The sequence below is a fragment of the Adiantum capillus-veneris genome, chromosome 10 (genome assembly GCF_014529385.1).
Source record: "Adiantum capillus-veneris isolate H3 chromosome 10, ASM1452938v2, whole genome shotgun sequence".
NCBI classification, from domain to species: Eukaryota; Viridiplantae; Streptophyta; class Polypodiopsida; order Polypodiales; family Pteridaceae; genus Adiantum; species Adiantum capillus-veneris.
Window position 1 is genome coordinate 50,356,408 of NC_140940.1, and position 16,537 is coordinate 50,372,944.

Below are 16,537 nucleotides of genomic sequence, written 5' to 3' on the forward strand. Positions count from 1 at the left end.
TTAAAGGGCAGCTGAAATATGCATTTTCAATTAAAGACCTTGGGGCAGCTGAACATATACTTGGAGTGCGTGTTACAAGGCACAAAGACAAGCGCCTATTGTATTTGTTGCAAGAAAAGTACATTGAAAAGGTGCTGGACAAATTTAACATGGCTGAAGCAAAGCCTCTTGGTGTGCCATTACAGCCATATGTCAAAATCTCCAAGGATGATTGTCCTAAGTCAAAGGAAGAATCCAATGACATGCAAAGTGTGCCTTATGCTTCAGCTTGTGGTTCACTTATGTATGCTATGGTTGCTACTAGGCCTGACATAGCCCATGCAGTGGGAGTTGTGAGCCGATTTATGGCTAATTCAGGCAGGTTGCATTGGCATGCAGTGAAGTCCATTATGAGGTACTTGAAAGGGACTAAAAGCAAATGCCTCTGCTATGGTAAAGGACCAATGGAGTTGAAGGGATTTTGTGAATCTGACATGGCTGGTGATGTGGATACACGAAAATCCACAAGTGGCTATGTATTTACTCTTGCGGGAGGTGTTGTTTCATGGTGTTCTAGATTGCAAAAGATTGTTGCATTGTCTACGACATATGCTGAATATATTTCAGCCACTGAGGCTTCCAAAGAAGCTATTTGGTTAGCACGCCTATTCAGTGACTTTGGTTTGCCTGCTAAGGCACCTATGCTTGCTTGTGATAGCCAAAGTGCCATATGCCTGGCAAAGAATGCCATGTTTCATGCACGCACAAAGCATATTGATGTGCAGTATAACTTCATACGAGAAGTGCTTGAGGATGGCCTTATTACATTGGTTAAGGTCCATACATCACAAAATCCAACAGATGCTCTCACTAAATGCTTATCCAAAGCACAACATCATCTATGCATAGAGATGGTGGGAGTCACGTAGCTTAAAGGCGCCATTTATGCCTTTAAGTGGGAGGTTGTTGGGTTAAAGGCCCAAATGTCCCCCTTTAATGTATATTTTAAAGGTTACTAACCTTCGGCCAAGTTCACATTGAACTTGGCCACTAACATTAAATTGGTCCTATACATATTAATAAAGGGAATGTGAGTTTTTCAACTCACTCACTTATTCCCCCAACCAACGAGTAGCGCTCTCTCTCTCTCTCCTTCCTATCGTTCTGCTAGCGCCGTCTGAAAGAACAGGGGAACTGACATGCTAATCTCTACCCAGCCATGCCCTATATAGGCCCTTGGCCTTCTAAATATAGGGACCCCCTTGACTGCATGTCCGTCCTGGCCCTTGGCCCGGACTGTTCCTACCCTTGTCCTGACATTACTCCCCCCTTGGAGAAGCGTTTTCGTCCGCGAAAACATAAGTGATGGTATCTTCATAAGAACACTAATGTTTCTACCGTAACATCCCACATGGATCCAACGGTTCATTTGAGCAAAACCCGGTTTAGTAGGAGGTTCAATGAAACCAAGAGTAACCTCTTGATTTTCTACATTGTTGTCCCTTTGTAACCATCTGATGGTACCGGTTCCTATCCAAACCTAGTGTGTAGACTCCATTTAGAACTCTCATGAGCATGGTAAACGAGTTTATCACAACATAGGTGTACCAGAAAGAGTACCTCTTGTCACTTTCCATGAAAGTAACTTGCTGACATAACTCATCAGCCAATTTTAAGTCCTTGACTTGGCCCTCTTCTTCATCATCAGTAAACAACCCCACCCTAACGAGTGTTCAAGGTTGAGAACCTGAGTTATACATGAAGAGACTACCTAGTCGCAACATGCGTTAACTGATAGTAAGTAAACTCCAAAAAGAGCAATAAATGCTTACGAAGCTAATGTACACACTTTGAATATCCTTTAGCCCAAGATTACACTTTGTAATCTGTCAATCCCCTTGGATACTGACAGTACTGAGGTGTGTTTCCCCCACGGTTTATAGACAATCTTCCCAGATGGCTGGTAAACGGGAAATCACAATAGTGTATAACATCGTTGAGGAATCAACGATGTGTGGAATAACCATCGTGGTTAACCTAAAAAATCCACAAACACCCAAACCGAGCCATGACCTCTATTGGTGATTAGTAGACTCAAATGTAATCTCATAGAGATAGTGCACATAAAGTGCAAAATGCTTCATAAGCAACAACTTGAGGAATATGCATGCCGTTCCAAATCAGCCTTTGCTAAACACTAGGGCCCATAACACCTAGTGTGCATGCATTTAGCAAAAAACAGATCCGAACCTGTATTTCCATGGTAATTCTTGCCAATACTGATGGCAAATGTGATGCGCCTAGCACACATTAACAGGAATGTAAATAGTTCTGAAAAGAAACTAAATACTTTCATTTGCAATCTTTTGCAAGATTTGCTTAAACGTCTGAATCATAATAGAAGGTGAAACGATGATCACTTCTAGATACAAACAATGAAACTTTTTCATTTGCTATATGTATAAACAACCATCTGTAATGTTGTTTAGCAATACTTGTACCTTAACAAGTCATTCTAAGTATCCAACAATTTCTGGCCATGAAATTGCTCCTGATACGTTGTGCTAAAAGTGGTCTAGAAAACAGATGTGACCAGCACTTAGGGACTTTTTCGTGACACATATTTGAAATAGGGGGCGCCAGTGTCAGTCCCAGAGATTCATATTCGCAACATGTGGAATATGTCTCAACTAAGGATGTCTGAAAAAGAACATCCTACAAGTACAAGATGTACTTGTGTGTGAGGGTAGCTCTAAACACTTTACGACAAGAGTGAGAGGGACCCTCATTCATTGCTCCACACTGGCTAAACCGAACTCCTTGAGTTCCTAGACCATGTTGTATCCCATGTGACAACATGTGCCAAATTGAACCCTACAAGTAGGTTCGTAACAGCATAAGGCAGAAAGATAGATTGGATACTTGGCCCAAAATACTTTGTGCCGACATGCCCTTGGCATGACTCTGTAACATTCAAGCATACTTATATGTCTTGAAAAACCAAGCAAAGCATACTAAAAATGGAATAACACCAAATGAATAGATGCATACCTGGAGATTTGAACGTAATGTTCACTTACCCGTATTCAAATGGAGAGGAGCACGTCCCCTACCTTAAAAAACAAACAGCATTGCACTGGAAAGCCTGGGTGTGGCTTTTGCAATCCAAGCTCTTGGATTAGAATCTACGTAGTCAAACCCCTTGATAAGACTCTTTGTAGAAACTGCTCAACTAGCAGATAACGGTAACCAACATAATCAACCGTGTACAGGTTGATTGGAATCAACTTGAAAAGTGTGTTCGTCTACTACCGCTTGGTAGATTGCGGAATTCTTTCCTTGAAAGTATAACTGGGAGAAATCAACGGTGATCCTCAATGCAGATTAAACTATGATCCTTAATGCCTATGGGGTGGTGTAGCAATCACCCGCCGGGTCTTACCCCAAAACATATGTCCGTAGACACTCCGTAGTGCTATAGAGAGAGCAGTACATCCACACAAGTGAACTGCCTAGCTCTTGTGGACAACCATGCTGTCTCAACTGATTGCTGCATCTATACTTCCTTGTATAGATCAGCTACTGTGAGTTGAAAACTTTTCAAAAACTCAACTTGAGTGTCGCACTGAAAACATGTAGTGCAAAAATGACACTGTAAACATCCGTAATGACAAGACTCTTGCTTGTCCATTAACGTCGATGTATACTTCCCTGGATAGATCTGTTCAATCTTGAAAACAATCACCCAACGAATGCCAATAGTTGGGTCTTACCCTTGTCATGAAATCGGCTCTTAGCCTGTTTGGCTCATAGCCCTTATGCAAAATAGTGTTCAATCGACGAACCGATGAAGACTAATTTTAGTAGCATCTTAGCCATGTGCTAGCTGTGAGTGAGAGAACCTTGGCCCAAGCTGGCTCACGAGCAGAATATGTATCAAAAGCTTCTTAGAAGAGTTTCGTTATTCGTGAAAGAAATAAGAAGAAGAGAGAAAAGAAGAGCATGCTGGGCTGAGGAACTTTCCTTAAATTTGTAGAGTGTGTGCCCAGATTGTGTGCTCTTAGACATCTTATGCCTGAATTGCAGCTTATCCTAAAAGCATTCCACAATCTGTCTGTATAACGCTCTCATCAAGAGAGGCAACAGAAAAACATAAAACTCATTCCGACCCACCTACCTTGTAGGGGTCGTGATTGTATGAGGATGACTTGTTATTGGCACTTTGCATGGGAATCAAGTCCAAATTTTGGTTCTTTTTAGTGCTGTTGTGTTGACAGCAACCAAAAAACACATTAAACAATTCATCACTTAGTCTGTCCTTGACAGAGTTGTGAGTGTGATAGCGGAAGCGTAATCCATGAAGCGGTGGAATTCATGCCACCTGGTTAGCATGCCGTGCATGCAGAATTGTAAGCCCTTGGCTAGTATAATAGCCTCAAGCATGAGAGCCGAAACCATAAGTACCTTGCAGAGTGTGCCTTGGTAGCGATGCATCATAACGTGTTGTTGCCACACATATAATAGGAGCAAATTGCAATGTTAACAGTTTCCCAAATTGGAGTGCCAATGCCCTTAATGCCAAGTCAATGGGTAGTATCTGGCAGGCGTGAGAAGCCTTGCTTCATGTGAATTTGTCAAAGCACTTTGCTTTACATGACAGACAACGTGTTCCAATGAAAACATGAAAAACAAACAAATTTAAAAGTAGGCTAACCTGGTTATCCCGTTGCAACGAGTCATCCTGAAATTTTGATGGAGAAGAACATGTCTCATAACGGCTCATAGCCTAGTCTGCTGCACGAGAGAGAGTTTTCACGTGTATATATATACGTCCCTTGTATCATATACATCCATTTGGCATGTAATGAAAGAACGTGCAAGTAGATTACCAAATTCTTCCCAAGTTTGTATGCTCATAGCATATGCCAAATGTGGCCAACTTCAATGAAAGATGTAGAAATTGAAGCCTTGCTTCAGATAAGTACTTATGGAGTTTCTGTGCTCAGAGCTAACGGAGACTCCTACTAACAGACAGATGTCGTAGCAAAGGAAAATCGACCTTGTCGAGCAATTTCAACCAAAATTGGTTAGTGTTGTGTGGCAAGCATCCTTTGTCGACTTCGAGAAGCAGCGACCATTAGTCAGCCATGCAAGGTACTTTGCACCCTTCATCAAGTCGAGCAATAGGTTGTGCGGATCATCTCCTTGAGATTCTAAAGCATCGCGAATTTGCTATGCTTTTGCATCAAAGTTAACGACTGAGCGTGCTTCGAAGCTAGGTGGTTGGGAGTCAAGCCGTGCTTGATTCGAGTTGGCCAGGGAAGCATGGGTCTTATGCCAATAATGGATGCAACATGGCATGCATATAACAATTTTTCCAATGATAAATATGTCCCATATGCTGAAGGCGTATGCATTTTGTACATGAATAATCAGGCATATTAGCTAATCGTCCATGCCACGAAATGTAAGTGACTAAAGTTAATATTAGCCATGCTGGACTGACAATCAAGCCTTGCTTGATAAAGTCCAACCTACCCCTTGGGTGGCCATCATGGAATAAATTGGTATTCACAAACCCAACAGAATGCAGATGATGACATAAACAATTCCAAAAGTAAAGGGAATAGCGAAAGCTATTGCTTACCTCAGTAAGTGCTCCTGCCGCCCATGTTCCTCTTGATGCACCTCGCCATCCATACTTGATCCGTATGAATTACTCGATCCGCGTCGTGAATTTCTGAGTTTCATAAAATTTCTGCAAGCTGAAAGCCCTTACTACTCTGTTGTTTTCTCACCTGAATGTGGTGGCTTGGTGTGGTGCCGTGCACGGAGAACGAAGAGGTGAAAAAAAAAGGGGGGGGGGGGGGGGGGGGGGGGGGGGGTAAGCCCGTGGGCACCCTCCCTTGGGTTAAATTTTATTGCCCAAGGCCAAAGGCCTTAGGGCATTTGTGTGAAACCGAAAGCTACTGTGGCGATGGCGTCGAAACCAAGCAGCGTCGTGAGAGAGAAGGAGAAGGACCCGTTTCGGTTGGTCGCCTGACCACATCCCATGAACGGGAACTCCAGCCTGCTGCAGCGCGATGCCGTCAAGCTTGAGCATGCGTGGTTTGGTGGAGGTCGAGCGTGCTCCCTCCCCGTCGCAAGCGGCCTTGCACGCGTTGCTTCCCATCTTTGTCGTCTCCGCCTGTCAAGAGCTTATGCACACAGCGTGTTCCTCGTCCCCGACCGTGAACACCATGGCTTGCATGATATGCAAGACCATGCACGGCCTCTAAGGAGAGAGAGAGCCGACTCCGGAGAGAGGGAGGCCATGCCTCATGCTGCTGCGATCGAGAGAGAGAGAGAGACGCAGAGAGAGAGTCCTTCCCCCTCCTCCATAGCTCTCCCCTAGCTCTGATACCATTGAAAGGACAGGGGAATTGACATGCTAATCTCCACCCAGCCATGCCCTTGGCCTTCTAAATATAGGGACCCCCTTGACTGCATGTTTGTCCTGGCCCTTGGCCCGGACTGTTCCTACCCTTGTCCTGACACCCTCCTTCATGTCTGCACTCGCCCCTCTCCAAGGTGCACACCCTGCACATTCATGCGTGCTCTTTCACTTGCACACACCACCTCGCGCTCATCATTCAAATGTTTTGATGCTTTTTAAGTTTCATGACTCTCTCTTTCTCTCAAAGGAATCTTAAGAGTATCGAGTTGGAACTTGAGAGCCTACCTATAGACTGACGATCTGGTATATCTCACACACAGTGGATCGTGAGGGGAGAGGGATTTGTGGACAACTGCAACACCATAAGCAAGGGTTTGCAACGGGCCTATAACAGAAAAAAGGCACAACAATTGTGATGGCAATATAGCTACAAATGATGAGCCCATTTTTACGAGAGCCATGGCGCAAAGCTGCAAGCAATAAAAGCAAGTTTCAAGAACATAGAATAGTTGCTAGGCATATAACGTCGACCGTGTTTGCCGTTACGCAGACTCAAGCTCTCGACTCAGTTGTGGCCCCAAAACTCTCTGTTACCTCCATATCCTTCTTTGTTTCTTCCTCAATTGGAATGAGAAAGTGCGAAGGGCTTGGTTAGCTTAGTCGGAGCCCCTTCCTACCTCAATCGATGTGGATGTAGGGTACTCCCCTGAACAAACCAAACTGCGATTCTGCACTTGAGTGGTGCACCTTCTTGGCTACTCTAATCTATGTAGCACTCTTGATGCAATATGCAGAGGAATACTTTGTCGAGGTGCTTTTTTTCCAGTAGAAAATGTAGAAGGGCTCAGCAAACAGGGCAAGGACAAAGATGGAGAAGATGGCTCTCAACCCAATTCCAAGCTCTGCTAAAGATTTCATTCTCGTTTGAGCTACCTATGGAGTAAACAAGCCTGAAGTGTCAAAGTACACGATCCTTGCATTAGCTCTACTACCTTGGGTGGATTTTTGCACAGTCAATGATGCCTTCGTGAACCTCTTGGCGCTCGTCCCACTCAACCTGGGATAGTGTTGTGCCTCAACATAGACTATCTTTGTGAGATCTAGCCGATCTTTGATTCCTTTTTGCCGTTGCAAGCAGCCACTTCGCCGTAGGCAGAATTAGTCTCACCCCTAGTGTATAGATTGGAAGTGGAGACTTTCACATTGGAAACTCAGAGGGTGAGTACTTTCAAATGCGAGAAAATTTTCTCATGCAAACTAATTTATGAGAATGTTCTCTCATCATCATATCATCATGAGAACCATTTCTTTTCTGAAAAGATAAAACCAAGAACTACTCTCTCATTAAAGAAACTTGTTCTCACATGTGAAATAAAGCTTAAGTCCAACTTGAGAAATTCAAAGTGGGAAAGTTCATAAATTTCAATGGCACCAAGTAGGGTAGGGACTTGGGAGTATTGGCTTGATTTTATTTAAACAAGTGCAAGGGTCACAAGGGTCACAATGGCTTTCTAAAACAATAAGAAAGTGATAAAATCATTAGGTTGAGTTTAACTAGAATCAGTGTCTGGGAAAAGATTGCCTCAACTTAGTTTCAAGCCAGTTGAAAATCGAGACTAGCCAATTACAAACCATGGTAAAGGGAAGAAAACCCAATGAAAGTGTGAGAAAGTGGTAAAAAATTTGTGCAAATTCTAAAATCTTTGCTTGCATTTCCAATTTGCTTCTTTGGGAGGAGGAAACTCAACCGGCGGCCACTTAATAAAAGAGACTTTCCCAAACACTGATTGGAATTAAGCTAAAGATTACAAGAAAAGTCAAGCCATTATATGAGGCTCTAAAATGAAAGGTGAAATAGAAATAACTAATTTATGTGTGTGTGTGTGTGTGTGTGTGCACGTGTCCATGTGCATGTATAGAGTTTACTAGAATTATAGATTTTACTAGAATTACGCAAGGTGAAGCTTCACTTTAACATTCTAAAACAATAGAATGCAAGAAAAGTATATTTATATGTGTGTGTGTAGAACTTACTAGAATTATGAAAGGTGAAGCTTCACAACAATAACATGCATGAAAAGTCGAACCATGTGATGCTATGAGATGAAAGGTGAAATAAAAAGAACTAATTTATCTATGTGTATATGCGTGTATAGAATTTACTAAAATTATGCAAGGTGAAGCTTCACTTTAGCATTCTAAATCAGTAGAATGCAAGAAAAGTATATATATATATATGTGTGTGTGTGTGTCCATCCCATTGCCATGGTGCACACCTCCACCCCATTGCTTGCCCTGCTCTTCATCCGCATGGCCTTGCAGCCTCCCTAGGCTACCCTGCTCTGTATTACCACGGCCAGGCCCGACCTTGTTGCTGATGGCTCCCTTTTGCAGCCGCACGGAGCAATCTTGCCAAAGCGGGGACTCACAACATACCTGCCGTCCCTGACGTGCTTGCAAGAGCTTGAGGGTGCACACAACTCACCCACAGAACCAATTGATAAGCGCATGACACACAGAAGGAGGCCATCGCAATCAAAGCAAAAAAAAACAACCTTCTCTCTCTCTCTCTTCGATTCAACCCATCGCAAAAAAATCTATTTGTCTGTCGGTTTTGCTATGCAAAAAAACCGCAAGTCACTAGTCAAGCTTGTTAGGACAATATAGCCTCCTCATCTTAGGTGAGCTCAACCTGCCATAGTCAGCGCTGTTGAGTTCGCAATGCCCTCCGTCAACTTTTGCCCATACGGAGAATCCATCCCTCCCTCCTTCTAGATTCTCTCTCTCTCTCTCTCTCTCTCTCTCTCTCTCTCTCTCTCTCAGCCTGCTCTGCTACAGCTTGTCGGAGGACTACAGTCCATCCGTCCGTTCCCCGCCTCCGCTACGAAAGGAAAAAGAAACAATGGCTCTGCACTATGCAATCTCGCCTCGTTATCAGCACGACACAGAGAGAGCAAGATGGCCTGCACCTGCGTCTCGGAGCTCCCTTTCCTACATCAAAACAATCTACCGTCTCTCTCTCCCTTCCCTACACCAAAACAATCTACCCCCCCCCCCCCCCCCCCTCTCTCTCTCTCTCTCTCTCTCTCTCTCTCTCTCCCCGTCACGTGGTGTATCCAATTTCCTCTCCTCTTCCATTCACTTTTTCTCTGAAAAGAACAAAGCATCTCTGCAAATACCATGTAATGAGACCCAAAAGCAAAATTGTATGGACCTACTGTGCATATGTGTGTAGAATTTACTAGAATTATGAAAGGTGAAGCTTCACTTTAGCATTATAAAACAATAGAATGCAAGAAAAGTAAAGACATGACAGTAAAGACATGTCATGTCTCAAATGAAAGGTGAAATAAAAAGATCCATCTAATATTTTAAAACCAAATAACACTTAAGGTAAGTATCAATCATCATTAAAAACATTGAAAGTATGCTTAACTCAACTCTCCTCTAAGGCTTCTTTTAGAAAGCCAAAAATCCAGCATTTGTAGAGAAGATACCCTAACGGGTGGAGAAAAGACATGAGAGCGAGATAGCTGAAGTAGGAGCCAGAGGAGGGGGCCAACGTGTGGTGGAGATTTGATGCTGGGAGTGGCAGGCTCAGGAGTACACTATGTAATCATGTTAATGTATAACGTGAGTTCAAAAAGAGGGGTTTTAAAATGTAAAAGATTAAGGTAATTTAACAGAGATACATTAAAATAAGGAGTTTTATTCAATTTTGAAAAAATTTCCTAAAATAAGAGGTCATTTATTCATTCAGACATGTTAAAATAGGGGTTTTTTTAATACCCCGCCAACACACGTTGTAAACCCCGTGAGAGACAGGAGAAGAGGAAGAAAGGAAGGCGAGGGAAGGTATGAGAAGCATGCACAGAGCATGAGGGGGACTATTTCAATGTTTTCTTTTAAATTTAAAAGAAGGTAGAATCAAGTACTAAGGGTGTTGTCCTGCATCGCTTTCAGCAATAGCCGTAAATTGTTTGCGCTTACGTGTGTGAGTTCGATTCCATCTATGAGTTTTCCATTTTAGAAGACAAAGTGCCATTCCAACACTTGGGCACCAAGTAGCACTTGTGTTGCAACCGAGTAAGAAAAGTCTATACACTTACAAGGGTTCCTCTTCGACACAGCATTGTGAAATCACCAAGATCACCCACTATGAACCCTGCTCTCCGTAGCTCACCTCTCACATTTCTTCACCGCTCACAGGATTTATGAAAGTTCTCTTTGGGTATGTGCGGATGATTTTGAAACTTAGGTTAATGAGAATCCTCTTAGAAATTTTGTGAATGAAAGAGGGGGGAGAGGCAGTGTTAGAAAAAACCACCAGCAAAAGCTTCAAATTTTGACCTAAAAACTGGGTCAGTTTCAAGTTTCCTCTTATTTTGATCGGTTAGGGAAAATATATTTTTCTAGTCCTGGGGAGAGGAACAAAGTTGTCATTGTTGGGGATCCTCAGGAGTAAGTAATGCCCATATTTAAGAGGGGGAGGCAATGGGATCAAAGGCGGAGAAGCTCACGCGTGAAAGCAGAGGAGATCGTAGCTGCAACAGTCAAATCAAAAACTAAACCTGGACAGCCTGGGAAATGCATATCACCTCACAATATAACGCCATAAAAACGACTAGGCACACATGATGCGCACATGGGTGAGGTGGTTAGCCTATGCGACCCTAAACTTGGATTGCAAGGCCACCTGTTCAAAACCCAACAACGCGCCTTGTTTTTCCCATTGGCCGAGTTTACTGCACCACCTGGCTTTTGTGCGGCCATGTTTAGTGTGCCTCGAGATCCTGCCCCTCAACCCAAACGGTCGATCCCATTACTCCACCCCGCATTTAATACGGGTGCTACTTAGTGCCAAGGGTTGGGAATTGACTAAACCTGGCGGCCATTATGTATGAACTCTTTGTAAAGCATTAAAAGACAAGAAAACCTAACTGCAAAGTCTCCTCTTTGTGTGTGCACTATTACCTAGTACCACTATCCATTCTCTTCTTCATCTACCTCCCTCTCTTTACTATGGCTTTTAGAGAAGCCATAGGCTTTCTATATGACAGCTGGTGTCAAAGCTTTGGCGACATCCTTTTGCTTCCTCGCATGTGCGACAGTCTGGATCTTGGCTAGGGCTCATCCTTAGGAGATCAAAGGGAAGAAATGGTTAGATCTGCACAAAAACTGGAAGGTTGAAACCTTAGGAGAGTGCAGATCTTGGAGGCCGATGGAGGTGAGGTTGAAGTTCAAAAATCGGGAAGCATTGCCTTGGAAACAAAGGCAGTGTTTTCAGCATAGCGTAAAGCCATTGAGCCTCAGGAGATCAAAGGTTGCCAAAACCTTGGAAAATTGAACAGCTCACAAGCAGCGCTGGAACAATCAGTAAGGGCTGGAAACTTCCTCAAATTTATATTCTACACAGATGCCTAGAGTTGCGGTTGTGATTGCCGTTGCCTTCCTCATACCAAGTCATCTTGCTGCTCTAGTTGAGTAAGCATATGAAAAGTAGTAAAAAGATTCCCATTATTGGCCGCCATATTATTTCCCTGGCTTCGGGCAACAAATATTTGAAGCCAGGAAAGTGCCTCACGAATAGATCAGGGTGTAGGGAAGGACACTAAGTACCCAAGAATATAAGCGACTCCATTGGCCACCAGCCGGGAGCGGGAGCCGGGAGCCATGGGGGAGTGTGTATTCTAGGGGAAAGTGCACTAAGTGTCCTTTCTTGGCGTCAATGGTCGTTGGGAGAGGAGCATAGACCGTCACAGTCCAGGGTCGAGAGGGGTTGATGATCCACGCCGTCCATCCGGACAACTTTTCTCTTTATTTTTTTACCATAAAAAGGCGCGAGATTGTATTAGATTAAAGAGAGAGTAGTGTTACAAAACTTTCAGTAGAGTAGGCACGAACAAACACCATTGATGCTTGACACCTCAGCCCCAATTAATCCGGCTGTATGTCCCCAATCAAAAGGGCTCTCTGATCACGCTTCTTCTGACATGTCCGCTCTTGGAATACATTGTGATTAATTCTGTTGCTGACAAGTAAGCCTTGGGAACGATCGATGGCGACCTGTGGGTGAAGTAAGATGCTCCATCTAGGCTATGGGAATAACTGATGGCGATGTGCGCATGAAAGAAAAAGGTTTACGTCAGGTAGGTCAACGCAGGGAATGGCCATGTGTGCAGAGGAGGTACACATCCGCCAGGTTAGCCCAGGGGATGTAATGATTGCCTAGTGTCCTCTGCACACGCTTCAGTCTTTAGCAGTCGGCCCCCCTGCCCTGGACCTGTGACGGACGGGAATGGTCCCTTAGTGACCATTCCCCTAGAACTAGGCTCCCAAGGTTGGCTCTCGGCAAGGGCTAGAAAAATACATTTTTCCTAACCGAACAAAATAAGGGGAAACTTGAAATTCTCCCGGTTTTTAGGTCAAAATTTGAAGCTTTTGCCGGTAATTACACTAAAACTTGTGTAAATTTGCCGGTTTTCTTAAAGGCAAGCTCAAAATCTAACCGGGATTTTATAATTTTAGCCGGTTAAAATACACTAGACCCCGGTTTTTTTCTAACACTGCTCTCGGCCTCCGTCGGTCGCCAACTTGGTCGCCTGCATTCCGAGCAATGGTCATTGAGGGACCATCCCCTACCCTTGAAACGCGAAGATGACGAGACTGTGTAGCTGCAATGCAAAAATGACGTACAATGACAAATTCTCTGTGTTGAGGTGTCAGCAATCCAACTGCTATAGCCCTACATTTACGCCAGTAATTTAGGGTAGATGGATGGCTGAGATCGTTTTCCCCGCGACCAACGACCTCGACGAGAACTTGAACCATCACCAATGTGTAATTGTGAAATGTCGCTTCCAATAGAGCCACTTTCCATGAGATAGTCGGACAATGGAAGAAAGCAGTGGGCCACACACACATACACACATAGCTGGAGAAGTGTGTGAAAGATCTTACAGACACCTCCACCCAATGTTCGGGAAAAACGTGTCTCAGCTTAATATCTTGCCGTTCTAAATTTCAAAAACGCTGGTAGAGGGCAAGGGAAAAAGGAGAAATTCCGCCCCATAATAGAGAAAAATTGTCTTAAAACCCAAAAAAGACCTAATTTTTTGAAATTTCCTCTTTAAAAAATCAAGAAAAGAAATTTTGTATACTTGGAAAAACGATTTTTTTCGAGCACTGCCTCCACCCAATCTCGAATCTTCCCTGCTATCTCTTTCAAATACATTGACATAGATTTACACACTTTGTTACTTGACACGCAATTCTCCAATTACAGTGGTTTTTGGACACCCTGATATTGGCATTGGCTCTCCATGCCAACATTGGCTTCATTTTGGTGTTTCAATTTTGATATTTCTCTTCAATGATTGGTCTTCACACTAATATTACACTTTTTATGCCATGGTATGTATGCTTTTTTGGAAAAAGAAAAAGCACATTTGTCCCTATGTTAATCTTCTTATCAAAATTTTGTATGGGACTAGACATTGTCCCGGCAATACACATTGACGTTGGTGGTAAGACCTTCCTAGTGAGATCCTACCTCGTTGCTCATCACTTCTTGTGAGGTTATTGGGTACACCATAAACCCAAGTTTAGTTGGAGTTACCAAACATTCCGGTCATTACATGTATTATGTATATATCGTGTGCGTTCAAGGATTATTTATGAAACCCCGTAACTGTGAATTTTTCACCAATAAAATGGACCCTTTTTTTATTCAATCTGTAAAAAAATATTTTCAATGTCATTTTTTTAGCACCCTGAGAGAATAAAATAATACTGAACACACATGATAGGCTTTTTTTTTTGTTGTGGACCCCTCCCCCCCCTCGCAAGGTGACAGCTACATTGACCTGTACCTTATCTTTAAAAAGAGGTTCTATGTGGTGGCACCTCGTGATGGGTATACTTAAAACCCTTGGTTGTGAGAAAACATAAAAATCATGGTTTACGAGTGTACCCAAAACTCATGATTTAAGGTACACTTAAAACTATGTGTATCATGAAAGTGGCGATCTAACTTGGAGGGGCGTATGAGTATAAATATGCCAAGTTGGGTTGAAGGAGGTGGTTGTTGGGGATCATCTGAACTTCCGTGGCCATAATGCATGAACTTTTTGTAATGCCTTAAAAGGCAGGAAAAGCTTAATGTAGACTCCCAATTTTTTGTTTGCACTATTACCTACCACTGTCCATCTTCTTCTTCATCTATCTCCCTCTCATTACGATGCCTATTAGCAAATTCTCTTGACAAACCTTTGCATGCAACGGTAGATGGTAATGTCATTGGCACCAACAAGAGGCCCTAAGAGGGAGCCACGAACCTTGGCCCTTGACAACAAGGGGAGGGGTTGGGGAGAATGGGCATGCATATTTTTCTCCTTATTGTGGATACATGTCATTGTTGACAACCAAGTCATCAAGATCTTGTGGTTAGCATAGACAATTTGATAGGGTTCATGAGTGCCACAAGTCGCTTCTTACTTGATGGCATGGTAATTTTTCTTGGACGGTGAAATATTGTCGGAAGCTGGGGCAAAGGTATCTACAAAGTTGTTGAGATAGTTATGGAATTTTTTTCCCTTGGGTTAGCTTGAACCCCCCCCCTCCTTCCACAAATCAGTGAAGGTCATTGTTGCTACTTGCTCCTTCCTCCCTACTAAACTCAAAACACAACAAAAATGACATGTTATTATAGACACTCATTTAGACATACTAAATCCTCACCTTGTTTTGAGATTTTGAAACAGATCTCATTATTTTGACAAATACATGAGCATGAAGACTTTGTCACACAATACGAGGGTTTCCATTGTCCATAGGCAGGTTTCCATCATTAGTAGCAGGGTTTTGATCTCTGTATAGGAGTCGAAGGTCCTCTTCATCACGTGTAATTGGTGCATCATTCTGATTGAGTAGTGGAATCTTAATTTTCTCAATGAAAAAACAAATAAAAGATGTTATGGCTATGTTCCATACAATCACAAGAATGATTGCACTCAATTGCTTAACTAATTGGATTGGATGACCATAGAAGGCCCCTTTAGACCCTTTAATTGGTAGATATAGATCACATAATGTTGGCTCTGCTAATAATCCAGCCAGCAACCCACCAATTATCCCTGCAATTGCATGTGTTTCCACCACTTTTAGTCTGTCATCAACATTGATAAGCCACATGCCAAATCGCTCAAGGTACCCTCTTTGTGGTTCACCGTGGACGTGTTCTCTTCTATTCTGACTGCGTATATTATCCAATGTGTTGCCCAACTTAACTGTGATGAGCCACGTTATGCCACCACCACACAATCCAATAATTATTGCTGCCCACCCTTCTACCACCCCTGTATAGACAAAGAAGATACAAATATCGACGATGCTCGATGGAAGCTTTTGGTTTCAATATATGGTTTAATGTTGAGATTACCATAAATACCTTGACTACAATATATGGCAAGCCTTGTTTCAACTTGTTGATGAATATAATAGGTGTCAAATTAAATAAAATTTATGATGACATTTTGTTGGACTATATTAAACGAGTATATTATATATAATATGTGCTAATATGCCACATTAGCCGCTTGTTTATGCTGAAGTTGGAGATTATCAATTTATTGAGTTGATTTTACAAAGGTTTACAAGTAAAATAATGGTTTCCCATGCATTGACAACTTTCACAAGAAGATTTAGAAATTTTCTCATGTAGGAAAACGGAGTCTTTTCCAGTGTTTTTCATACAATGAATAACATCATGAGCTTCTGCTCGAGAGGCTCCGCATACCTAGCTAGGTATGCGGCGCCTCTCTCACAGAAGCTCGTGATGTTGAGGTAAGTCACAATGTGGGAATGATTGTGAGAATTTGTCCAAAACTTCTTGTGTTTCATGTATTGAGGATTTCTAAAACTGATTCATTTTTCTATTTTTCTTAAATGCTCACCTTTGTACCTTTAATTCATATGTTCTTTTGAGTTTTTCTTTTCTTATCTTTTTTCAGAAGACAAATTCTAATTTGTATGCAGAATATAACTTAAAAAACTTATGGCCTTTTGTGTTTCAAGAAGTACTTCGTTTAAGAATTATTTCTAGTCTTAGAAACATATTCAAAA

At 42.6% G+C, this 16,537-nt stretch overlaps 1 protein-coding gene across 1 annotated transcript in view; it reads right to left on the reverse strand.

The window, feature by feature from the left end:
• Window positions 1–15,149: 15,149 nt before the first annotated feature.
• Window positions 15,150–16,537, reverse strand: part of LOC147448809 (ammonium transporter 3 member 2-like) — a 37,985-nt gene continuing 36,597 nt past the window's right edge. The window contains exon 3 of the mRNA XM_086522462.1: window positions 15,150–15,771. Within this exon, the coding sequence (XP_086378588.1) occupies window positions 15,218–15,771 (554 nt within the window). The 3' untranslated portion in view covers window positions 15,150–15,217. The remainder of the gene's footprint in view (window positions 15,772–16,537) is intronic.